At 38.3% G+C, this 27435-nt stretch overlaps 1 protein-coding gene across 11 annotated transcripts in view; it reads left to right on the top strand.

Moving 5' to 3' along the window:
- The window catches only part of LOC133844417 (CUGBP Elav-like family member 4), a 171050-nt gene that overhangs the window by 71341 nt on the left and 72274 nt on the right, over positions 1-27435 (top strand). For 5 of the 11 annotated variants that reach the window (XM_062278379.1, XM_062278380.1, XM_062278377.1 and 2 more), the window contains one exon: positions 14292-14426. The exons of 3 other annotated variants lie outside the window; for them this stretch is intronic. In XM_062278379.1, the coding sequence (XP_062134363.1) occupies positions 14292-14426 (135 nt within the window). Of the gene's footprint in view, positions 1-14291; positions 14427-22923; positions 22975-27435 lie in introns of all 11 variants that reach the window. 3 more of the 11 variants (XM_062278384.1, XM_062278387.1, XM_062278383.1) reach the window with 1 other exon arrangement.

Raw genomic sequence — 27435 nt, 5'->3', positions numbered from 1 at the left:
TTTTCTCGTTTCTATCTCTCTCAATATCACTTGTTTTTTCTTTGCCTTTCTCTCTGTCTTTAATTCATTCATTTACGCTATCAATTTCTCAACTCCAATTGCATGGGAGGCTTAGCAAAATTCTTCAAAAACGCCTGCACAACTTTTGATGTGTTAACTCTCTCTTTTCTGCCCTATCTCTATCTCTGTTACGCATTGTCTCTATTGCTTAGACTTGAACTCTTATCAATTTACGTTGGCTTTACGTTGCTGACTTTAAAGCTGCAGACTTGCTTTGGCACCCAATTGTCTGACATTTCTATTAAAAGCCATCGCCTCACGATGGGCGCCTCAAATTGCTTTGACCTTTGCACAACAGCTGCGACTCTCCATTACACTCCCTCCACACTCTACCCTGTGTACAGACTGCACCCCTGTACGCACACACCCGCACATAACTCTTATGAAGAAGCGAGAAACGAATGAAACGAGAAGCAAAGAAGAAAAAAAAAAGAAACACAAATTTTACACACGAACATTAAGTCACGTTTTCGCACCATTAACCCATAAAGAACGAGCTCAGCCATGGAGTGAGAGTGTGAGACAGAGAGAAAATGCGAAAGAAAGTGCGAAAGAGTGCGAGCATATGAGTAAAAGATTTACAAATATTGAACTTTTTGCTGGTTTCCCGCTTCTGGTTTTGCTCTTAGCTTTGAGCTTTCAAGTCGTAAAGCAGTCACGAGCATATTTTATAGATTTTAATATGCGCGCTACATAACAGCCTCCACCTCTTCCTCCTTCTCAATTTCCCCCGCCTGCCCACTTATGCGCTGTGCTAGGGCTGCCTTTTTAAATTCACGCCAAAAAGTAGGCAATGCTTTTTGTCGCCGCCTCAGCTTCAGCCTCTCCGTCTTCTGCCTCTGCTTTGCAGCCGCTCACCCTTGTCAGAAAGGTCTCTGCATTTCGTTTAGTGACTTTTTTGTAGCCCTGTGACAATGTGTCAACGTGTTTCACAGTGTGCGTGAGCCGGCGTATGTGTGTGTGTGTGTGTGTGTGTAAAAAAAACCCCACTTGATAAGGGTTTATCAATGCGACACAGTAACTTAGTGATTTACTCGTGTGTGCGTTGAATTTTCTGTTTTTTTAATTTTGAAAATTGAAAAAGTGACTTTTGCTTTCTTGACTCCATTTACAATGGCACAACGGCGTGTGACAAGCAGCAGACAGTGACAAGGGGGTGGCAGAAGCTGAGCCAAGGCTCTCTCTCTCTCTGTGTGTGTGCGTAGGCCTTGACTCGCTTTTCAAAATACACATATATTGAAATATTTATTAAAGTGAAATTGAGTTTCGTAAAACATTGCAAAATGATGATGTGCTTAGTGCCTTCAGTTCCCGGAAATCTCTGTTTGACTACGTGAGCTGCAAACGAAAGACTTTCCCCTTTCTCATGGGTGCAAGTGCATTTGCAGAATTTTAATTAAATTGCTAGAGTTATCTGAATTAAATATTTATTAAAACATAAGTAATACAATTCAAACCTGTTAAATATTTCAGTAAGAAAGTAATATAATCAACAAATAATTATTGTCAATGTAATCCAAAGAAATCATTATTTGCCTTTAACCTCTTTCAGTTCTTTTTTGTGGTTCAGTTTAATTGCCAACATCATTCAAAATTTGACTCATACAGCAATCATAATAAGTACATACATATATATGTATATATTTCTACATGTCTTCTTCCAATACTCGCTCTCTCTCTATTTATTTCTATCTCTCTCGCTTGGCTGTTTACCACAGTAATGTGGGTGTGCCAAAAAATCGCTTTTCATCTTATGAAATGATTTCTGGTTTCAAGAATTTCTGAGCCGAAGCCGCTTCCCAGTTACTGTTTAAAATAAATAACAACATTGCACATATTCGCACACATCTCTCACACAGAGAGGCGGCCATGCACACAGGTGTATGCGAGGCAAATAAATTGGTTTCGTAACCGCAAATGCCAAAAACCAGCAGAGACAGAATCGACTCGGAATCGAAAGGGAAACAAGAGTCAGCAGAGTCAGCAGAGTCAGAGTCAGAGTCACGGGCAGGCACTCACCATCAATTCAATTCAATCAGACATCAAGCATACACTACGAGTATAAAATTTTCACTCGCAACACAAGAATTATACAATCAATGGCAATGGGATGGCAGCCTGAGCACCGAGCTGCACACCCAACTATACTTCACTCACTCACCTTCCCCTCTTCACCTTCTCGCGTTGTGTCTTTGCACATTCAAAAAGGAAATAAAATGCGGCAGGCACGTTGCAACACTATTACTTATTTGGCATAGCAGACGTCGACGTCGACGGCGTCTGACTGAAATGAACTACGTTTGTTTGTGATTGTGTGCGGCCTCAGGTGTGCAGTGAGAAAGAGATAGCAAGCGTGTGGCAAGTGGTAGCGGTGGCAAGCGGGGAAGAGCTCTAAAATGCAATAATCTTTCGGCGCCGACGTCGTCAGCGTTTAAACGTGACTTTTAAGCATGATGTTGTAATATTTTAACCTGACTAAGAATGGTTGTGCCAAGCATTCAGTACTTTTTAGCTGGAAGGTGGTCAGATGAATGAAGCCAAGAGAAAGAGAGAGAGAGAGAGCGAGAGAGAGAGGGGAAAGTGGATGAGAAAGGCAGGCCAGAGAAACTGGCAGCAGCACTGAGAACTGAGAACTGTTTCCATTGTTGTGTGTGTCTGAAAATTGTTACAAATGCCCCCAGCGTGCATTTTATGGCCACTGCGATAAATAAAATGTTGCAACACACACATCGTATGCCAACGAACAAAAAAAATATATATGTGCAAATAATATGGGAGTCCTTTGGCTGCAAAAAGGTAGAGCTAGTCCTTAGTCCAAGAACTGGTCTCCGCACCGCGTTGCCAGACAAACAATAACATAAATTTTGTTAGCTATATATTTTGTGGGTGCACGATATATACGAGTATGTGTGCCAAGTAATTGTGCAATATGTTTTAGATGCTAGGCAGCTTTCACAACTACTTAGCTCATACTTGGCATCCCCAAGTGGTGGGAGAGAACAAGGGTTGACCGCAAAGTCGAAGATGTTCCTGTGGCCAGCTGCTCAAGATTTTGGGTATTGTTCGTAGCACTTGAAAAGAGAGTTTCTAATAAGGTTATAAAATAGAACTTGGGCAGCTATTAGAATTGTTTTTAAACCAATTACTTTGGCAATATTAAAATAGTAAATTCCTTATTATATGTAGATAATTCCCACCAAAGTTACATTATAAAAGGTTTCATCGCAAACATTTAATATTTTAATTTCATAAGAATTAAAAAATGATTAAAGGCCTTGTCATAAATGATAAATTTTAATTTCAGATGAATTCAATATTCAAATTCATTCAATGTTTCGCTATTTTAGAAATTTCCAAAACATTTCTGTCAATTTCAATTGACTTTCTCTTTGAAATTGCTTTATAATATTGTCATCTCTTCATTGCCTTCGCTTTTTTCCCTAAAAATCTTAGTCTAAAATCAATACTTTCCTATTTTTTGGTATTTGTCCATAATTTTGCTAAATGTTTTGCCTACTTTGCCAGCTCTTACAATTACTGCAGTGCATTGAACAACTCTTCTTTTAACTTCTTCTTGTTGCCACTTGTTTCTCTTCTATGTTATTTCCGTTTTGTTCTCTTCTATGCGTAATTGTAATTGCGAAAAGCCTGCAGCTCATACACTTGACTCCTCTGTTCCTCCACAATCGCACAGTTGGTATCTAGTCTGCACAGTCTCTCAGTAAGAGCTGTTGGCCCTAGCTTAGAGAAGTTTGCTGCTAAGCCAACATAAGACCCGCAAGCGTTTCTCATAGAGAGAAATAACAGAAAAGTAGAGCCAAAAACAAGAGCAAGGCAACAAACTAGACAACTTGTTAGTGTAGTTGTCGGTTGTGCATTGTTGTTGTAGTTATTGTTGTTGTTGTTGTTGCTGTTGCTTGTGTTACTCTGTTGTTATCGTTGTGGTGTTTGTCTTAGTTAAATTCCAAAAAGCGTAACGGGTAAACGAGCAGAGTATAGAACAGAGAGAAGCAGAGCAGAGAGGAACGGAGGGACATCAACTGTGGCTGCATTGAGTGCGGCTTAAGTGTTCATCGACTCAACCACACCAATACACAAAAGCCTTCACTCCCTTTCCATTCCTCTCCTCCGCCCCAATCGACCGCACCCTGAAGGCTGTCAATAGTCTGCAGCTGAAGCTGAGGCAAAAGACAGAGACAGAGACTGAGAGGCATGTGCTGCAAGTTCAATTAATTGCGCGCAACGAGCAAACAAAATAAACAACAACAACGCAACGCAGCAACAACCACAAAAATTAAATTAAAGTAGAGCATTGGCTTCGCTTCGAACGAAACACCCTTCTACATACAATGACACTAGCTAGAATTTTTAAATTAAATAGTTTAGGAAATATATTTTAAATATATCTACAAATAAATAAAAGTTGAATAGTTTGAAATTATATTTTAAATTCATCTACAACTACTGATTATCTAAATAAATACGAATAAAAATGAAGTAGGTTCAATATATTTAAATATATATCCTTCATTAGTTTTTGTGTAATAAGTAAAAATAAAAATAAATTAATTGAATGGTTTCAAAATATATATCATATATTTTTAGCCTTTTTTCAGTTGTCAATCGGAAATGAATTCGTTATAAGATTTCGTGGATAAGATATTCTTTTGACAGAAATAATCTTCCCTTACATATTAAAACATGTTTCAAATATGTTTTCCTTGTTAATAAATTCTGCCTTAATTTATCAACACTGTATTCTTTATAGATTTGTGATAACTGCTGCTTTAATCTATCGCTATTAAGCTAGTTTTAAGCTAGTGTCATTGCGCCTTAAGCCATTGCTTCTTACACTACTCGTTCGCTCGTTCTCTACACACACAATTTACACCCCCTTTCTACCCCTTTTGGTGTGTGTGTGCGTGTAAATGAATGATGTGCATTGAGAGCGCTAAAACACTTTTGTTTACTTCAAAGTGTGAGTGTATGTGTGGACTAGACGAAGACGTATGGTTATTGTGATGACTGTTGTTTTTGCCTCCCTTTCCTGGAAAATTGATAAATATTGCACAGCAGACGCACACACACACACACACACTCACTCACAGACACACGCACATACTAATGCACACATGGCAGAACACATATAAAATATAATTTAATTAAAATGTTTTATGTAAGACATGTTTATTGAAGCATTTTCTCAACTTGCCTCGCAATTTGATTGACGTCTGACTTGAGGTTGTGTTGTGCAGTTTGTGTTGTTGTTCATCGGTTCATTTGTTTGTTTGTGGCATTTGCTGTCAAGGTGTTGAGGTGTTATACTCAACTCCCCCAACAACAAAACAAAACATCGAACTTTGAACATGACGATGAATGACGAACTTTTGCATTGATTTGCAAGTAGTTTGAGTTATTTGTTTAGCCAGGCAATATATTTTCAATTAGTTATGGGATTTATATCACAGTCAGTACGTAGAAGTGGAAGAAGCGGTTTGCCAGACTTTAATTCTAATTATCGTGCGGATTAAATCTTAAATGAAAACTGCAAAATGCAAAATGCAATAAATAATCATATTGTTTTCTTACTGTACATAGCTTAAGGATTACAATTAGTTAGACTTACACTTAGCCAATAAGTAGTTAAATATATATTTACAATTTTATAGTACTTTTATTATATGCCGTGTGTTGTTGTCGTATATATCTATTTCTTTTAATATTTCGTGCGTACTCTGCATACTCTCTATATATCTCCCGTCTATTCAAAACTTTCGATGCTTCTAAAGATCATCTTCTGTCTGTTCGAAAAAATTCCCTCTAACTAAATGTGAACATTACGTTACATTTTAATTAACACCAAAGTCAAGTAAATCTGTTACGTTTTGTGTTTTGTTTTTCTTTTTTTTAACTATTATAATAAAATTTTTATATCTCAGTGTTGTTGTTTCCTTGATGTTGTTCGTAAACAAAAATATATACATATTGAAAAAAAAACGAAATGAACGATATTTATTAGCAAAACAATGCAAAATTTATGCTCAATGTTGTGCTCTCTATTTACCCCAATTAAAAATGAAAATTAAATGCAATTTGTTATTGTTATGACACGTAAACATTTTAAGTTGTTTGGTAATTTTCGATTGCGTTTGCGTTACTCAACATTTCCGTAGTGCAAACAAAACGAAACTCTTAAACATTAAATTAAAAATAAGCAACAACATTTACATCCACCCACAAAAAAAAATGAAACCAAACCAACAACAACAGAGATTATAAAAATTTTATTTATTCCTTCTTTTCTCTTTCTTTTTTCTCTCTTTTTTCGCAAACGTCTAAAATCAAATAACACGAAAATAATGAAAACAAAAATCAAAATCAAACAAACTTGCAACACAAACCGTAAATTATAACGAACAATTTTAGCACACGGAATCGCAAGTGACAGCGAATTGGCGGCATTGAACTAATAAAACCGATGCTCAGATACTCTACTATAAATGGATACTCTCGATGACATCACTTGGAATGTGCCATCAATAAACCAGAAATATACAAATAACTAAAATTGTGAATCTCTCAAGTTCCATAAAGAACATACATTTTTATTCAAATAGTTGTAGAGTAAATATTACGCATACGCCTCGTAGTGCAAAGTTTCATTGAGTCGTGCCTAACTGTAGTCAGAGCTTTCCTGCTAGCTTTACACAAACATTAACCTGATTCCAAAGAATTTAAGACTACAAATCTACAGGGATATCAATTATGCCAGACCATTTAACAAACTTAATAAACGACTTCTAAATCGAATAACAAATCCAAAAGCAAACTTAATCACATTCCAACAAAGCATTCCCCATGTGTTAAGCTTCGAATAAGCATACAACAGAGTGCGGTATACAAAAGTTTCTAAACGTAAGCATACCTCAATTTTAAATTAAATAAATGTAGTACTGTGTGTTTGCGTGTTGTGTGTGAAATTAAATGAGAGAAATAATAAGGAATAGGAGTTGAAGTTTTTTCGTTGTTACTTGTTGTAGCTCATTTGTTTTTTTACTACATTCATTACTCGACGTTTATTTGTTTACATTTGTTTAAAGATATATATCCTGGCATTTCGGAGAGTGTAAAAAGTTTTCTCTCTTGTCAAGTTAAGTAGCCATAGCAGAAAATGCTCATAACAGTTCTGTGGCCATTTTCATTGCTGCAGAATTTATGCGCTCGTCTATTGCCTATTACAAGCAATCTTCAGCATCATCCCAAAGTCCATTTGATGTGCAGCAACTCCCATTTCACTCAGCGCCAAAGGCGGTCAAAGAGCGCACATAACATTCGTCGAGTTATAAAAAAATGCCGGTCATATAATTATAAAGCATACGGCATATGCGGCGAGCACCCGTCGCGCGTTTTGAGTGAGTCCTGCGAGTCCTTCTGTCTAGCTCATAAACTTTAAATTCCACTTTATCGTGAGAGATACGCGTTCCCCTTATTATATATATATATATATATGAATGTGCGTCAAACACATATACATATATAATATAAAATACAACGAGGAAATCTGCGCACATAAAGCGACAGCCACAAAGGATCTCCATCGAAAAGTGATGCGATGGGTTGACATTCCTTTTGCACTGCTTTCGCCGTTCTCTTTCTCGTTTTCTTCTCTTCATCTTTTCATTCTTTTTTTTTAAACATTTCCCGTGGACAGACATTGGACAGTTTTATGCGTTTGAAATGAAAATGCTATGTGCCATTAACATTATCCCTGACGCGTCACTACTTAAAATAAAAATTTCTATATTTTTTATAGAACATTGGAATATGTGCTGAGAGGGGGAAGAAGGGGGAGAGCGTTGCACGGCGAAAGATGCGAGCACCTTTTGGTCGTCGGTCTTTGCTTTTATAGCCAATTTCTGGTTACCCACAGTGCAACCAATTTCATGTCAAGCTGCAGCGCAAAATGATAATCCTGGGGTCATAAAAAAAATTTTACTTTATATTGACTTTTAGTGTGATAGTCAACGCCGGCTGCTGCAGAGGCTGCGACTGCCACTTGGCACTTGGTCTGTGGCTGTGGCAGTGGCTGGCAAAAGACAACGCCAAGGTGCACATGAAATGTTAATGGCATGTCAAGATTGCCTTCTCCATTTGCCATCGTCATGGCATCCGCCCACACTTCACACTGCAGCCAGCTGCATATATTTATTGCCAGAAATAAAGCTGCTCTGACTCGACTGCTCCTCGTATGTTTTTATATGAATTTTAATTTAAATATAATATATGCAAAGAAATTTCTCAGCTCAGCTTAAAGAGTGTCTCACGAAATCCAAGCAGTCACTTTTGTTAATTGCAAAACCCTTTTTTATTATGCTTGGAAATACCTTAAAGTGGCTCTCAGAATTTTTGAAGTTATTGTAAAGAAAAAAGGAGAGATATTCATGAGCAAAGTAAAGTTGCTTTCTTGGCCTTTAACCCCTTTTGCTTCCATTTCGGGGGAAAGTCTCAGTGGATTCCTTTTCAATTTTCATTTGCTTGGCGCACACAAAGCCAAAGTCACACAAAAGTTGATCCTTTTCAATATTAATTAACACTTCAATACCACAGTGAAGACAAACTTTTAGCTAGCGCGAGCATTTCTGGGGTCTCAACTCTGTTCTGGCGTTGACTTTTCTACAATTTCCGTTGTGCTCGGCAAACACAGTAAAGAAACTTTTTTGGCTTTGCCATGCAAAATGCCTAAAAATGCGTCCATTGAAATGTGCTTTGTGTCTGTGTCTGATGCTGCCACGCTGTAAATACTAATTCACGCTGACACTAATTAACAATTAGGCGCAATTTAGCGCCGTTTTTCGGCATGCCAATGCCAAAAACTCGACGAGAGAGTAGAACTTTTCAACTACTTACAACGCTAATAACTAATTTACTTCTGAATTCAGAAGGCTGTGGTCCTTCGCAGGATATGCCAGTCCCTCTTCTCACTGTTACATGTCATTTGCAAACTGACTGTCGCTGTCATTGTCTGTCCCCAGCCTATGCTCAACTTTAGCGCTTATTACTCTAAATTTCAAACTGACAAATAAACTGTGCGCTTTAAGACCCAAAAGACACCCAAAGGATTCCACGGCATCATAACAACAAAGCGCAAAATGAGACACGAAACACACTCACACACAGACAGACACAGCTTCCATCTCCATTCTCATTTCCGGCAACCCCACTTGCACTTGGTGTCAACGTCTTGGGCGACGCTGACTTATCACTAGTCATATATAAACGTCAGTAAGCCTGAAGCAGCAGCAGGAGCAGAAGCGTCGTCCTGTCGCTTGGCAGACTTTTGACAATTGCCACACAATTGTCTGGCGACGTTGCCCCGGCATTTCATCCACCAACTGTTTGCCCCGTTGTGGGAGTCATAAAGGAAAAATTTAGCTTATTTGCTGTATAAATACTGACACCTCGACGAAGGATGTCAGTGCCTCGGTCCTTGCCTGCCATGCTATAAAAATACAGTTGCCTGCAGCAAACTAAACAATAGACTATTGATAGACGTCTGTGTTATAATCGAGAATTGCTCTCGAACATAAGTTGAATATCATGCCAAATGTTGCACAATTGAGGCGTTAAATCTGCTTATTTAAATTAAGAGCGCAGTTTATGAAAATTTATTGAATGCAACTAGTAAATCTCACACTTGAAACATTTAAAACTAGCCGCATTGGCTGTCAAATGAATGTCAAGCCAGAGAGAGAGAGAGAGAGAAAATGTGTGACGCGAATCAGTAATTACATATTAATTAGTACGCTTTTAGTTCTGAATGGCATTTAATCATCAATCATAGAGCACACACGAATAAGTACTCGCAAAACTCGTAAAGCAGAGAGTGTGAGGGCGAAAGGCAAAACTGTCAGTTCAGGCGAAAGAGATATTCAAATTTCATGTTTCTAATTAAATTTGCATTAGTCGGAAAAGAAACAACAACAACAACAACAACGAGCAGGAGAATAAAATGCCTGGCTTTTGCCCATTTCCCTCATTTCACTCCCATTTCCTGCCTAAGTAATTACAATTTCAATAATTTATAGCAAAACAAACATGAAGAGATGTATACGAAATGCAGTCGAGTTAAAGAGACAGTTGCAGATAGCACTTACATCATCATCATCAACTCAGATACATTTACAACTCTGTTTGTATTTCGAGTGTAGGTGTGTGTGTGTTGAGTACTCATCGTCATATTTCAATCAATTTTTGCCAAACAAATGTTATTCGAGACGTTGCCCAAAACTCAATTTGTAATTAGAAAGCAAGAGCAAAGCAAAAGCTTTGCCCACAAAATAATTAATAACTTAAATATATTTACATAGCATTTTAAGCTATGCCAAATTTATGGCAGCCGTCCATCATAATCTGATTAAGAGTTTTCAAATATGAATTGGTCGCATTTAGCATTAGATCTCTCTCTGATTGCTTACTTATGTACTCAGACAAGAGTTCAGCATCTATGTTTTTGCCCAGTGTGCTAAGTTGTGAAAATTAATGGAGTATTTATTTGTTTGCTTAATGATTTATTAGCTGCAATTTTGCAGAGTAAGTCGTCGAGCAATTTAAAGATGCAAGACTTGTAAATAGTTACAGCAAAAACTATAAATAAATTTCAATATAGAATTCCAGTTCACAAATTAGTAGCTTCATTCCCTAAGCCCTAAATTAACGAGAGAGAGTTTTCTCAAATCCCCAAACTCTATTGCCACCTATGCAAATAACACTGTCTGGACTCGCTAGTCTGGCAAAGGAACTAATCCTCAGACGCTCATTAGCAACCATTAAATGTCAATTTACATGTCAATTGGCAAAAGTGGCCAGCCAAAAGCCAGCTGTAAAAATAAGCTCAAAAAACCAAAGAGAGGAGCAGCACATGAGTTTTGAGCTTTGTCAGCGACTTTGTTTTGTTATTTTACCAGCGAGGTTTATTTTTGCTCTCTTTGTCCTTCCTTGTTAACCATTTCTTGTATAATTTATAGACGCGACATTGCTGGACTGGCTTTTTCACCTTTGGCTAACATTTAAAATACAATTACTTGTCTAGGGGCCACATTTCGAGCTGACTGCGCTTGAGGGTTAGTCCCAAAGATAAGCAAAAGCATAACATGCAACAATTAGTGGTGCCACCACGTTGTCCTGGGCTCAGCTCTCAGCTGCCATGTTGCCTGACAGACAAAAGTTGCCATGTGGTTAACTAATTTAATTTGGTTTTCTTTTTTTGCTATTTACTTTACTTTTTTCTTTTTGGCTGCTGCTGCTTCTCGAGCATGAGCATCAAAGACAACGACAACGACAACGACACGTTAATGACTTCTTTTGGCTTGGCAACAGCCGAGGCATAAAATAAAATCTAAAAACCAGCCAGGACACACACACATGGAGCGACCAAGTCCTGCCACATGGGCGACACTCAAAAGAGCCACTTAACTTGTCTATATGAGCCTAATGGCCTCTAATATTATTTTCACTGCTTTTGCTTTTGCTTTGGCCGTGGCTGGGGCCGAAGCTAAAAAGGAATCACTGAAAATTGTGTGCATTTTATGCCGTGTGCAAGCAACATCGTCATTGTCCTGCGGCCAACAGCCAGCCAGCCAGCTAGCACACACCTGTGCCTTGGTAATTGTAGAAAATTGCTGCAACGGCGGCTAAACATTGTGCAAATCCTTTTTTTTTTGCTCTCTCTCTCTTTTTGCTCCTTGTTTCTAGTCGACCATGTCCTTTTCTTCTCACTGCCTTTTGGTCGTTTTTTTTTTTATACATTGTCTGCCTTTTGGCGCCGCAACTGTTAACAGCCAGTTGAACTATGCCATTTCATATGTATCGTACAATGGCGAAATGCCGCAAGGCATACTGCACTATTTTGTGCTTCACCTTTGGTCCTTGTTACCTTTTGGGTGTGCACCACGTGCTTTACATTTTTATTAAGCTCGTACTCTCTGTGTGCAACCCTTTTGCCCCGTTCTCTTTTTTTTTCTTTGGTGTTGTTTAGCATGCCAGTGGCGTTGTTTGGCTTATTGCACGTGCTTAGCCTCCGTTGGGTTGAGTCGAGTTAAGTTGAGTTGAGTTGGGCCCAAATGCCATTAGGCTTACACACACACACACACACACACCATCACACTCTTGCCTTGGCAAGACAATTGCCTGCAGGCGGGCCAGTTGAGTCTGCACGGCCGGCTAACGTGTCGTATTAGTTATTTTCTACTTCGATTGCTTTTGCCACTTTAACGCGACATCGGCAACAGCAGGCAGACAGTCAGCCTCCTCTTCGATAAGTGTCTGTGTGTGTGTGTGCCAAGTGTTTTGGCAATAATTGAACGCTCAATTTTCGATATGAGACCCAATTGAGGTTGGCAGTGCAAATATGCGATAGGTTTTGCGCAGAGAGACCTTTGGAATGGCGTTTGCCCATAAACATGTTTATTGCTCTGCACACTTGTGCGATGGAAATCTGTATTGATTATAGATTATCAATGTGTTCCACAGACGCAACCTAATGAAGAACACAATCGTATGTTTATACGTTAATAATGCAAATCTGTACTTGACACTTTAACATTTAAGAGACCAAGAAGGAAACAGATCGATGGAGTAAAAGCTCAAGTAAGATTAAATACGGATTTCTTGTGCTTTGGATAATTTTATATCTCTTTCACTTTCACTGTCTTTCTCTCTCTCTGTATAAATATATATTTCTCTCTTTGTGAATCTCCTTCCACTTTTTCCTAGAATCATTTCATGTTGAAGCGTCATTTGGGTCATAAACACAATTCCAGTGAAATTTTTGTCATTCCAAGTTACTTTTTTCGGATAAGCCTTCCCTTTATAGCTGCTAATAACTTTTAATTTAAGATCTGAATCATTGTTCTATCTTTAAGCTAGTTACAAAAAAAACAAAACAAAACATTAACTTTCCAAGTAGTGGCTAAAACTGTTATTTACCTTTTAATGTCTATATAAACTTGTAGCTCTGTTGTGCGTGGTCAGTATGTATGTGTGTGTGCGTGTGTATGTATTGTGTTATATATATATATACATTTATAAATATACTTAGCTAATTGTTATATTGTCAAAAAAGGCATTCTCCATTTTGTAAGTTGTAAGTTACATAAAAAAAACCAAAAACAAAAAAATGAAATGTGCGACAATTTTACTAAATATCACCCATTTTTATCTTCTTTTCTTTCCTTTTTATGTAACACTTGTTCGTGCTCTATATGAAAAAAAAAAAAACTATATATACATATATTTTCGTATATATAAATAATTGAAAACAAAAAAATATATACATCAAAATTGGCAAAATTGGAAAACTGACAATAATTTCGTTATACCAAAATTTAATTTTTTGCTTTTCAATTTCCATTCTAAAATACCGAAAATTTCTTTATTCAACCCAATCGCAACACTCGTAAATACCAAAAAAAAAAACTAAAACCTTTTAAATATAAATGAAAATTAAATCCCTTGGCATATTTTGCAAATTGTTGCCAAATTTGAAATTCCAAAATTTTCCTAATATTCCCCACATTAATAAATGTTGTAATTGTAATTGCTCCTTTGGTGTCGAAATTCAAACCAACACCATTACCAAAACAAAAAACCAAACAAAAAACCAAAATATATAACAAAAATTTCGTTAAATAAATGTTGTTGCTTTACTTTTTGTTGGTTTCTATATTAATTTTTTCGTATTTTTGCGCTCGTTAAAATATTTGACAAAAATTTATGAATACAAAAAAAACAAAAAAAAAACAAACAAATTACATTTTATTCAATGTGCCTGCTGCGTTCGTTATTTGTTACAAAAAAAAATATATAAAATTAAATTTGTTGCGTAATTCGTAACTCTGTTGCATTTACATTTTTTATATATGTCACATATATACTATAACGCTCATATGGCCTGATTTTTCGGTATTATTTCATTTCTGACTTTCCGTTTCGTCTCTGGCATTATTCGGTAACTTTCACTCTGGATTATTTTTGTTGCATTATTGGAAACATTTTCTAATGCTATGGCTTTTACAATTTAATTTTCACACATGCCACTCTTCCATTTTGCTGCCTCTTTTGATACAACGACAAAAATATCAATAAAAAAAAAAACATTAAATTCAATTCGAATTCTGAAAACGAAAAACAAACTACAAAAAAATAAACTCGTTAAAAATACAAAAAAAAAACAGAGCATTTAGATCGCAAGCTGTTCGTTGGCATGCTCAGCAAACAACAAACTGAAGATGATGTTAGACAAATTTTTCATCCATTTGGCACTATAGAGGAGTGCACCATATTGCGGGGTCCGGACGGTGCCAGTAAAGGTGAGTAAAGTTTGAAAAATTTACCTTGTTCTACCTGTTTTATTTTGTAATTATATAAGCATACATATGAATATTACGTATACGTAACGTGTTGAGCTCGTTAACTGTTGTTTGCCAGTTTTCATTGTGTTGACGTGTTTTAATTAGTTCTTGACATGTAGTGCCAAAATGCCAACAAAAATATATTATTTTTCTTGCAGTGTAATTACGTAAGTTTCGGTGTAAAAACATATTAATGACCGGAGGTTTTTCTATTATTATCTTATTTTAAAACAAGGAAACTGTGTATAAAATATTAAATTATTTTCTTGACAATATTTTGAGGTTGCTCTATTCTTATAATATTCTGTTTTTAATAATTTGATCGACACTATACAACGTTTGCTTCGAAGTCCGAGTGTTTAGCCAGATTAAAAAAATTTTTCGTCGAAACTTTGAGCTTGCTTCTTGTCCTCTCCGAGGGAGTTTATTGATAAGTACTTTTTCAACCGATGCAACTGTGCGCTCCAACCCGACAAATACAATTTAAGTAAGTTGTTTTTGTTGGCAACACTGGGAGCATGTTTATGCAGGCAGCTTGATAAAGCCAGCAGAATTTTGCTGGACGGGCAACATTTTAGCAGCTGTGCAACGAGCCAAATAATCATCACAAACATAACCATAACAATTACACAGCTTGCCACACAGAATATCGTGCCACACATACATATACGTAGAGTGAAACGCAGATGTATAAAATAAAAATTGGGTAAACAGTTCAATTAAAGTTGTTTGCTTTTGCAGAACGTTGCTCGCTTCACACGCTGCCCATTTGCATTTATGTGAATGTTTCTCTGTATTTGTGTGCATATTTTCACACACAAACACACATACATAGCAGAATAAACAACGAAGAAAGTAGAATAAAAAAAAAACAGAATTTGAGGAAAAAAGTTGCGTTTGTTTTAATATGCAAGTAACTTTTTTAACAATAACATTTCATTTTATTATGTCAAAAGTTTTGGTTTTGCATACACACGCAAACACATAGCGAATGTTAATGTATGTGTGTTATGTGTGTGTGTATTTATTTTGCTTACATTTGCAACATTTGACTGCCGCCGTCGACGTCGCCTATTGTTGTATGTTAATGTTTGTTATTGTTGTTCTTTTGTTGCCGTTTATTGTTGCCATTTTGATATGCATGAACCTAGGGAGAGAACGCAGGGAACAGATGGGCACAAGGGGTCACAGCAGCAGCACTTAGCGGCGACACTCCACATACACACACATAGTGTTGCTTTGTTTATTTTTCTCATATTTTCCTCTATATATTTTGATTTAGGTTTTGCCTCATTGGAATAACAACAATGTTGCAATAGATTCTACAATTGAAATTGCAAAAATATTAATATTAAAGGGGAATCGTGAATCTCTTCCAGATTGAATCGTATATCAATAGACAGCTTAGCATTCTAATTCAATCTCCATAAGACGCTAAGTGTATTATGATGTAGCATATTTTTAGGCACTCATTTATTTGCGCGCTAATCCAATCATCATCCGAACAGCTAAATCAAATTTCTGTCAAATTTTCCACGGATGAGCCAATAAATTTATGCAAAATCAAATTCTTTTCTTCTGTCATCGGCCTACTGCAAAAAAGTTGACAAAACAGCAATAAGTAAAAATTTCAAGTCGATTTTGATTCGTTTTCAGCGCAATTTTCTTATTTTTTGTTGTGTTCGGTTTTATGATGAGAGACAAGAGAAAACTTGTCGATGTCGCCCTTCGACACACACAGGCAAAAAGTTCAAAGCCGCGGAAACTGTCAGTTGATGTGGTCTTGTGGCCCGTGTGCTTGCGGCTGTTGTGGTCTGATGTGGCCTGATATGGTTTGGTGTGCTGCTGATGGCAATGCCAACATATCATTCTTCATTAAAATGCGCTTCAAAGTCAGTCAGCCGGCAGGCAGTCAGGCTGGCAGTCAGTCGGGCTGGCAGGCGAGCAAGTTTTTGGCGTAGTGACAGGGCGCTAGTCTTCTGTGTAAGTGCCAAAATCCATCAACGTCAATTTTTTCTCGCTGCTGCGAATTATATTCAAAGAAAATCGAGTCAAGCAATGTGGTTGGAGCGGGTGATGGGAAGGGGAGGGAAAATCAAATGTGTAAACGGCGCAAGCAAAGTAATGAAGGCAAAAAGGACGAGTTGACTGACTGACTGACTGACTCAACTGACGAACTGAAAATGTATGCAAATGATGATGCATGTGGCGGCAAATGTTGTGATGAGGTAACAGCAGCAGCAGCAGTGGAAGAGGAGAGAAGTAGAACGAGCACAACAATAACAGAGGTGGCTAAAGGCATCAGAAGGAGGAGGAGGAGGAGAAGGAGACACGAAGGTCTGTCTGACAGGCAACAGGAATAAGCGCAACCATCATGTTAAATTATGCAAATTCGATTTCAGTGAGTGAATGAAACGAAACGAAACGAATGAAGCGGGTCGTCGTCGGTCGACGAGTCGACTGACTTTGAAACTTTTCCTTCCCTGCGAACAAAACACAAAGCATGTGGTGACTAACTCAAGGGGTTGGGTGCTGTTCTCAGTGAGTGTGTGTGTGTGTTGAGGTTGGCAATGCAAAAATTGTACAGCTTGTGACAATGGCAAGCTAGGCAGGCCGTGTGTGTTGACTGCCAGCCAGACCGTCACACCGTCAGAGCGTCAGAGGCAGTCTGTGTGTTGGCTCATTTGATTAGAATATTCATGCATGCACTTCATTGTCATCAAGGCGAGATGCTGTCGCTCGTCCTGCTGCCAACCAAACAGGCAGCCAGCCAGCCGGTCGTCTTGTCATCTGTGCAATCAACACAATTGTGCAGCTCATTCGGCAGAGAGAATGCTATGCCACCTTCTATGTGTCTGCTGCACTCTCTCTCACTGTGATGGCGGTAATCAAACTTTCTATACATGAGCAACAACGGCCGTCAAGTGGCAACTGCACCGACTGCTGCTAAGCATTTTGCATAAGTAGCAGGCGCAGTTGCTGCTGCTGCTGCTGCTGCAAGTCCTGTTGCTGACAGGCAGCTGGCATAAGTTGACGTGGAAACGGCTTCAACTTGAACTGGTTTGCCGGGGCCGGAGTTCGCCTGTTGCCTCTTGATGTCCCGCTACTTTGTTGTGTGTGTGAAGGTGGCTCATTCAAGCATTAAGCCTAACCACACTCGACTGTTCAACTGTCGACTGACGACTGCCCCGCCATGGGCCTGTCATTAAGTAATTGCATCACACGCACTTACACGCTCAGGCGTCAAGTGGCAAAATGACGAACGGACACTGATTGGAAGGCCATGAGAGGGTCACGTTAATTAAGGGCTCTATAAATCGTGTATATATAAATTGAAGTCAGCTAACAATCAAGTTATCGATAAAGACAAAAATACTACGTAAATTTCTTCTTTAACAACTCTACAACGGCTAGCATATCTTTTATTTATGCAGATGCATGCTCAAAATGTCACGGAGGCAAACTTAACATAGAGAAATGCTCGTGTATGCAAATTGAATTAAAACGCTGTTCATATTGAAATTAATTTGAAATGTCTCGCTTTGTCAAATTAACTTTTAATTGGCACAAAATGCACAGACTTGCAAATAGATATATGTATGTATATTTGCATCTTTGTGCAACTGACACAAAAACAAATTTCAATGACTATATACACACATACACGTCTGCAGTTGTCATCACACACACACAGATGGCAATGGCAATTGAAATGACAGCAACAGCAACAGCAGCAAACATAAAGTAGTCTTGAGAATTGTTGTCCTCGTAGTTTCTCGGTGCTGTTGTGCTATTATATCAAAAGCGCCGAAAACCCCATAAATGCCAATAATTAATGTGACATTTTCGGCGTAATTGAGGCAACTATGCAGCACACACACACAGACACACACACAGAGAGAGACAGTTGTTATCTGGTTTCTATGCTCTCAAAGCATTCCCCAAAACTGGCATGGCATGCCAAGTGGCAACTGCTTGAATGCGTTGCAGCTACGCATGAGGCAAGCTAATTGAATTTTGCACATTGGCAGCGAGAATGCGAAAATGCGGTTCGTCGCTTGCTTGCTTGTTCTGTGTTCAACTAACGACTTTGTCAGCCAGCCCAAAAGTATGCAGCACAAATTTTGCAATGGACTTTGTCGTGCTCTCATGCTATCTCGCTCTCTCATGCTCGGCGAACAGGTAAAGTCCGGAGCGGAAAAAATTTATTGCTTGCGAAAAGAGGAGTAAGTAGGAGCGTAATTGCTGTGAGTGCTGTGCTGTGCACAACACAAAACTTTTTTAATACCTCCCAGCAGCAAACGCTTTCTGCTAACTTTGCAATGACAGTTTAAGTTGTTTTGCCGTGCCACGCTCCCACCTCTTGCGCACCTCTCTACATTCGCCGTGCCAGTTACACCCTTGTGATCCACTTGTTGTTTGCCCAACAATTTTTACTGGCAGCGAGAAGCTTTGTGTTTTGTATTTGATAGGCATACTAGTAATACAGCAAAAAAAACAAAAAAAAACACAAGCTCACTCAGCAACACACACAAACTCGCACACACACACACACACGTTCAGCGTGAACTTCCGCTTTTGTCAACTCGCTCTCTTTCATATCATCATTTCATTTTATTTCAATTTCAATTTATATGAGCAAAGTTTTATGAAGTGCATGTCATGCTGCCTGTCGCTATCTCTCTTTATATGTCCCTCTCTTTCTGTCTCTGCTGCTGCTACATTTATTAAATTTCATTTCATTTTCATACTGGAAAATACCCGAGCTCATGTTTATTTTACTCGCACTCGTCGACTACACTAAAAGTTCTAACAAGTGCTGATTGAGTGCTGAAAAACTGTCAAACAAATGCATAAAACGAACGATAAAAACGGCAAAAAAGCATTGCAAAATAAAAGAGAAACCAGAACCAGAAAACCGTTAGAAAACAACTGCAATTGTTGTAAAAACCAAATTGAATTTAACGCTTATGACATGCAGCTTAATTTTTACATGAATGGTGCGAGATGAGATTTACATTTATTTATCGCATTTAAATAATGCTGATTGATTGTGACTCGCTCAAAAAACACAGTTGATAAATGTTTAAAGCTATTACTAGAAATCTATCAACAATATTGAAAATTACTTTTACAAAAATTGTGAAAAATATTTCAATAAGATACTAAATATTTCATATCGTATATTAAGAGTGAATTCCCATCTCGAGACGACACTTTACAATTACTGGGCATATAAAAAACACCCGCAGGCAACATAAAACAAGCTGCTTAATGCGCCTTAATTAAAACGAAACTCTCAAAGGGAAGAATGTGGGCAAAATTGCAGTCAATATACAGCCACAAGAACTGCACATAACTATTTATTTGTATGGCAAACACAGAGAGAGGAAGAGAAAAAAAAACCAAAAAATATGTATTAAGGAAAATCATGGTAATAATAATAATAATAATGTAAGTTGTGGCATAAGCTCATAAGTGCCATTTAAGCCAGTCGCCCTTGTGCTTGTTTGCCATGGCCATAAGTCCTGGCCTGAACTGCAAAATGGCTCACAAGCTGGAATTAAAATACATATCAAAAGGCGCAACGCGAACTTTTGCCATAGACCAGAAAACCAAACCAAACCCAAGCCAAACAAAACCGAACCAGAAAACCCCGAAAACTTTGTCGTTCACAAGTTCTTTTGTGCCACGACTGCTTTTGCCTCGGACTCACTCATTCTCTTGGTTTCTGGCTCTGTGCGTCGGCTCAGCTGTTTAATGCAGCTTAAATTTAATTGCAATATAGTCAAAGTTTCATATATACAAAATATATATATACAGTACACCATCTATACTCACTGTGGCTGTGTCTAATAAATTTTTATCACACTCGCACAATGTGAGACAAGTGGCAGCCTTGACACAGGCAATGAACGCCTCCCTGCTTAATGCTAATTAACATGCAACATGGCCCGAAACTATACAACACATTTCAAAGGTCAAAGCAATTAAACGTACACAGCAGCAGCAACAGCATCAGCAACAGCGACGACAAGAAACCGACGACATAGACTCATAAAAGCCACAAAATGTCGAACTTATGCCATCCAAAAACTAGCCATATAAATATGTTCGAAAACTTTGCAGGCTAAAACGAAATTGAATGCTCTACAAACAAAATTAAAACGGAAAACATTCACTTGGAATATCTTTTACACATTTTAATATAAAAAGCACATAGCTTCAGTTAGTTATTTCCATCAACAGACATGATAATTACATATACAAATTATATATCCAAAAATTAGCCATATAAATAAGTGCGGAAAGTTTTTTTGGCTAAGTCACACATCAATTACGAATAAATTAAACATATAAGAAGCAGATATAAATAAGCAAATTAAACTAATCAAACTTATGTTAAATGACCAATTCGAAAATAAATATTCATCTTAATATGAACCAAAAAAAACAAATTAACTGGCTTATTTAAAAATAAATATTATGCGATCAAGATGTCTTTCACTATAGTTAACTATATAAATAATATAGCTTCACTTAGTTATTTTCAGCTGCAGATATGACAGACAGTTCGTTTAGTTCTATGCCAGCTGACTTTTATTAATCCTGGCAAAAAAAGTTTACGACCAAATCTAGTAAGAAAGTAACACACTCTTTAAAGGTCTAAGTGCTGTAGAAGAAGCCCCAGCACGTAGTTTCCCTCAATTTCGTTTCATTATGTGGCCAAGTGGCAGCAAGTGTGCTTTATTAACACATTTCCACCGTATATAGGAATACATGTACATAACTTTTTTTAATACCAGTCACACTGGGTAGTCAGCTAGCTGCCAAGGTTGGTTGCCTGGCCTGGCTTGCTTTCGGCTTTAGTTGTAATAGTTTAATAAAGTAGTAAAGCTGCGGAAATTAGATTTGACCGCACACCGGCACAGGAGACCTCAGACCAGACTGCTCTCTCTCAGCTCTTAAAACAGAAGTCTGTGGGCCCAGCTTATTTCCGCCGTAGACAAACTTTCCTTACATGAAAAAAAAAAACGAGGAGAAGAAAATTATACGAGGGTTTCTCTTGCCTTGTTTTGAGGTTTTTGCCAGCCTTGTCAATAAAAAATGTCCAAAAAGTTTGTGACCTAAGCATTAAGCAAAACTGCGAAGAGTTGAAAAGGGTTGCCTAGCATGTTACATATAACAACTACTGATATATTCTTAGACTTAACTGTAGATTGTTGTTTATTAAAGGAATTGGGCTAGCACACACTATTTTGCGATATTTAATTAACTTACTTGAGCGCACATTTCGCTTTGGTCGACATTAATAAAAGATTACTGCGTGCCTTATCAGCCATGAAGTATGCCACTTTAGATATTTGTTTCATTCGGGGAGGATTATTGAAAAATTAATGCAATAAGAGGGAAAACTTCTTGTGTGCTGCTGGCTCGCTCTCTCTGTGAATTGAGCGCAATTAAGCGAAAGTGAAATTGACAGCCTTGCTTGACTATAATGGATATTGATGTGCACGCACATACACACATACTATATGTATATAAGCACACATACACACTGCAAATTGTATTTATAAACAGCTGGCGCCTGAAGGTAGGCTTTAATTTTTTCGTTGCGTATTTTTAATAAACGCCCAACGAGGTCGGAGATGTCAGAGTCTGGAAGCCTTGCTTTGCCTTGCCACCTGTCAGCAGCACATATTTTGTTATTATCAGTTTAGGCGGCTACCAAGTGTATGCCACATACTACGATACATACATATTGTGCAACTCATTTTCTAGCTCATTGCCAACTCCCATCTTTCCAGCCCCCGTTTCGGTCGCAAGACATGCGCTAAATTAATTTATTCCACTTTTGTTGTTAGACAATATCCTTTTGACTTGAGCGTAACGGGATACGAGGCACAGGCTACAGCTATAGCAATAGCAGCAACAGCTAACAGCAGCCGTCGCACAGGCACATTTAATGAAAATGAAAATGTCTAAAGGCATCAGAGCAGCCTGCGCTGTGTGCTGTATGCTCTGTGCTGTGTTATCCTTTTTCAAAGCCAACAAGCGCAAAATGGAATAAAATAATATAAAACCAAACGGGATGGCTTCTTATGGCGCTTCTTGTGGACAACTGTGGGCCGGGGCTAAGCTGCGTCAAGTGTCGACAGGATACTTACTTGCCTCTGCCTCTGCCTCTGCTTTGGCTTCTTGGTTGCCAACTTTGTTGCCATGACTCGCTAATAAATAAAGCAAACAACATGTTTGCCGCCTTCGCACACAAAAATATGTTTTTTTTTTTGCTTTTCTCATCACGGTACAGTTGCGCCTCTTGGCAAATAAATCACTGTCTATTCATTTAAGTTTTCACCGAATATTTTAAGATCTATCAGCAAATTTTATTTATAGCCTTCTTTTCTGACTTCTTAGCTAATGTTCATGTTTATTTTTGCTTGTATCTTTTTAGGTAAGTGCACAAGGCTTCATCCTTACAACAAGACACGTGCTCCACGTGGCGGTAAGCAGTTGTCTTACAATATCTAAATATTTCAAATTGTATGCTAAGTATTCAATATTCGCTGCTAATAATAATCATAAAAGGTGTCGGTGAGATGATTTATTGATAGGTAAACATTCACACATAGTTTGTTAATTATAACTTGAATTTTTTGCATAAAATATTGAGTCGACTCTAGAGTATTCTGCTTGTGCCTCTGGTTAAACAATTTTTAATAAATAATATGCCATTTTCTATTTCCAAAAAATAGTCTATGCCATGCAAATTTCACACATGAGCGTGCAGAAACATGATTATGACAAGACCGGTAAAATGCATTGCACACAAAAATCTCTCTCAAAAATTCATATTCGTCAGCATAAGAAGAAAATTGCCCGATCTAAAGTGGTTCGAGAAATCGCTTCTGCTGCTGCTGTTGCTGCTTTTTTTTCTCTGGACACTCAATCAAAAATCACATTTCCGTGTTTGGTCGGCACTAAAAAAGAAAATCTGTGGCTGGGGCAATAGACTGAACCGAGTCAGAGAGAGTCGACAGTTGCCCAGTCGCATGCGAAGCAAATGTAATTAAAATTCGATATACTTGTTTTCCCCAAAATGCCCACAGAGACTGTGAGATGACAGAGAGATGCCAATGGGAGACAGTCCGAGAGAGACAGAAAGAGAAGAGAGAGGGAAAGAGATTGTTGCCCAGAGCTAAGAGCAGAGTGGAGGCCTCTGTCGAGTTATACAAACAGCCTAACAGCATCCACAACCACAACACTTACTCACACACACGGACACACATGTGGAAATTGCATGCATCATCATCATGATCATCATTCTCTTTCTCATCATCATCGTTGTCGTCATCATCTATTGGCAACAATATTTCCCAGAATTTAAACTTCAATTTAAATTTTTGGTCAGATTTGCACGTACTCAACGCTTCGTGTGTTTTTGTAATTACATGCGCATACGCAACACACACACACACACACTCGCACACACACACATACTTGCACATTTCATGCAAATTGATGTTGCTTTTAGGGACCTGGTTCAGATGGCTCAGAAAAATAGCTGCTACTGGCGCATTTTGCGTTGTTGTCTGTGCTACTTTACAGCTGCCCAACAATGAAGATTTATAAATGCATCCCCTCTGCCAAGCCACGCCCCCTCCCGGCAGGATACACCAGCTGCTGCTGGTCTTTGCCTCACTGTCAAGTACTCTCTCTCTCTCTCTCCATGTGTATGGCATAATAGCCATAAATTAGGGTAGAGCTACGATTTGGCAACAACAATAGAAAAACGGGCACTTTATATACCAGAGTTGGGGAGAGGTCGTTGATCATTGCATGATGATTGGAACGAGCCCTTTGGGAAGCTAGCTGAATGTGTCGAGGTCGTTTAAGTATTGAAAGCAAAGTCAATGCACTTAGATTGATGGTTCAATCAAGAGATTAATAGCAGCTACTAAATTAACACAGATATTCTGCTGACGAGTTACACATTGTTAGAGGAGATGCTGTAAAACAAAAAGTTGAATTATTAAGTTGGCATTTAAACTGGGAATTAATTTTAATTGATATTTTACTAGCTAACACAATAAATATGGCATATATTCAATTTCAAATTAAAACATTTTAATACTTAAATTTGAAACCAGCATTGTTCTCAAATAATATATTAAATATAAATCGTACTTTTCGTTGCCAAGCAGCTGCCACTAGAGAATACATTTAACGCAAAAATAATTATGAACAATGAGCGAGGAGAAAACTGGGAAATTTAATACGAAATTGGATTGTAAAAAGTTGATATGTCAAAAATTAAATATAATAATGATTATGCCAGAGAGTAGTCAACTTCAAATGAAAGCTGGCAAAAATTTGCAGATTTACTGTTTCATAATTTTTGAGTTTTTGCTGCTGTGGCTGCTGCTGTTGTTGTGTTTGTATTATTGTATAACTTATGCCAATCACATAACGAAATATTTTAGCTTTTGCTCAAATTAAATAAGCGCTACAGAGCAGCAACAACAACAACTACTATAGAATCGTACACTCGAGCGCATAGCGTAACAAAATTCAATATCGCTTTTAATTGCATGTTGCCCTGGCAACGTCAGCAGCAACAGCAACAACCACAACAACAACAGCAACAATAACCATAACAACAACAATTGACAGACATTTTAAGCCCCGTTGCAAGCTGAGCTGTTGAGTTGAGGCTGAGGTTTCACTATGGAATGCCATGGCAGTGGGATAGATGAGTTGACTGCCTGACTGGCTGACTGGCTGGTTGACTGGTTTGTTGGTTGGCAGGCCACTTATATAAGCCAGAGAGAGAGAGTGAAAGACTGAGAGGGCCAACCTGTAATTTAGCAAAATGTTATGTAAACTTTAAATCGAGTTATGCATTTTAATTGGTTGTTGTACAATTTGCAAGCGGCACGTTTTGTTTGCCACATCCACAGGACACGAGTGAAGCGCATATTATGCATATGGATATATGGATTCATGGATGCGTGTACGAGTATAGAAATACGACTACCACGTTTTCAATCCACCGTAGCAACAACAACAAGTACGACAACAACAACAATGAAATTGCAATGCTTCACATTTTTGCGTAATGCAATTGAAATGTTGTCGAGTTTAACCAAAAATATTCAATATGGTTTAAAGGTTTACGCAATGAATCTGGCTCATACTCATTGGCTTATTGAATTAAGACCAAATTCATTTGCAAATACTTCAATAACTCAAATAATGCTTCCAGACTTGTTTTACGGTTTTTTGGGTGTAGTAACAAAAAGTTAATAAATACTAATAAATGATTGAAACTTAAATTAATATCATATAACTCAAACTTTTTCTCGCTTCGTTATACGTTGCGCATACGCAATATGCAAACCATATTTATTATAATTGTAATACACATAAAAACTGAAGTTAACTTGGTCACAAAGAAATAAAGAAATGCCTTTAATCTTGTGCCAAAGGTAGCTCTATTAAATCTTTGCTACTTTCTCCCGCAGGATGCATCTTTAGCTCTTGCAATTTTTTTGTTGTCAGGTAAATTCAGTGCGCTTTACCTCAAAGCGATGTGCAATGCGCATTTGTTTTGTTGGGGCCGTCAAACGCAGCCAACCGAGGTGAACCAAACGAAACCAAACCAAAGCGATTCGAGTCGAGTCGAGTTGAGGCGGCAACTTGAGGCAAGCTGAGACGTGGCGCAACCACAAGGAGCACAGCTACCGCAGCTTAAACTTAATCTACCTCTTGGCTTAATTGCTGCCGCTGCCGCTGCAAATTGCACCCAAAAGGCCGCCCCTGCCCCTCAAAGGGCAACTAGACACCAATGTTCTTGTGAGACGAAGTCTCTGTGAGTCTCTCGGAGTCTCTTCTCTGCTAGAGTGCCCACAGCGCTAACTCATTTTAATGATGCCTCCTCCACTGTCTGCCGCTGTCTACCTGCTTGGTCTTAAGTGCACCGATGTTGTCTTGCTGGCCACACTCTGTGTCTATGTCTGTGTCTCTGTTTCCGTCTCCGTCGCCGTCTCCGTCACCGTCTCAGTCTCGAGTCTCCTATTGCTGGCAATTATGGCCAAGTAGCTGTGCTTACATGTGGCCAAATTGTTGTGGTCGCCTCACGGGCGCATTAAAAATGAATAATGTGCGCGACTTGGGCGCACAATTTATGCACTGGCTTCGTGCCAGCTGCTGCTTCTAGCATAGAGACGACGGCGGCAGCTTTTGCGAGTTGCCCTTTTCAATCATACAAATCCATGCAATCAAATTCCGTTGCGCAATACAATTAGCTTCTATACCTTGGCTCAAATAAAACAGAGCAAAACATGCTGCATGCTTTTGGGCGCGCACTTTATTAGGCTTAAAGTGTATCCTGCTTACCTGTGTCCTGTGTTTCCTACTGCTCCGTTGTCTCTGTCTCTGGCATTCGTGGCCAACCCTCAGGATCCACCACACAGCCCTTGCCCTTACGCTTTGATGTTCAAGTTAAGCCCCAGCTAAATTGATTTTCCTTACCGTGGTCCGGTTCTCTTCCTCTCACTCTTTCTGGTTCTCTTCTCTTCGTGTGTTCTTTACTTATTCCCTGGCCACACTCAGCAATAAACTTCAAATGAAGCGAGCCGCTATTAAGTTATGCGGCTTTATTTGCCGAGCTTTTGTGTTTTGTGCGCTAAATAAGTGCACAAATAAATCGACAAGGCATTCACACAAATTAAAAACAAAAACAACAAGAGCAGAGAACAGGACACTTAAAAGCGGGCAAATACTATTCGAAGAGCTCGCAGTTAATCCCAGTGGGATCAGTTATGGAATATCTATTACTAATTTGATTGTTTTTAATATTATGCCAGCTGACATCAGCTGAATTATACAATAGCTTACCACAAAGCCATTGCAATTTATTGCATTAATAAGTCGTGAAGAATTTGCAATTTATTTTGTACATTTT

This window comes from Drosophila sulfurigaster, chromosome 3 (genome assembly GCF_023558435.1).
Source record: "Drosophila sulfurigaster albostrigata strain 15112-1811.04 chromosome 3, ASM2355843v2, whole genome shotgun sequence".
NCBI lineage: Eukaryota > Metazoa > Arthropoda > Insecta > Diptera > Drosophilidae > Drosophila > Drosophila sulfurigaster.
Note: the sequence above shows the minus strand (reverse complement) of the source record. Positions and strands in the feature narration are given on the sequence as shown.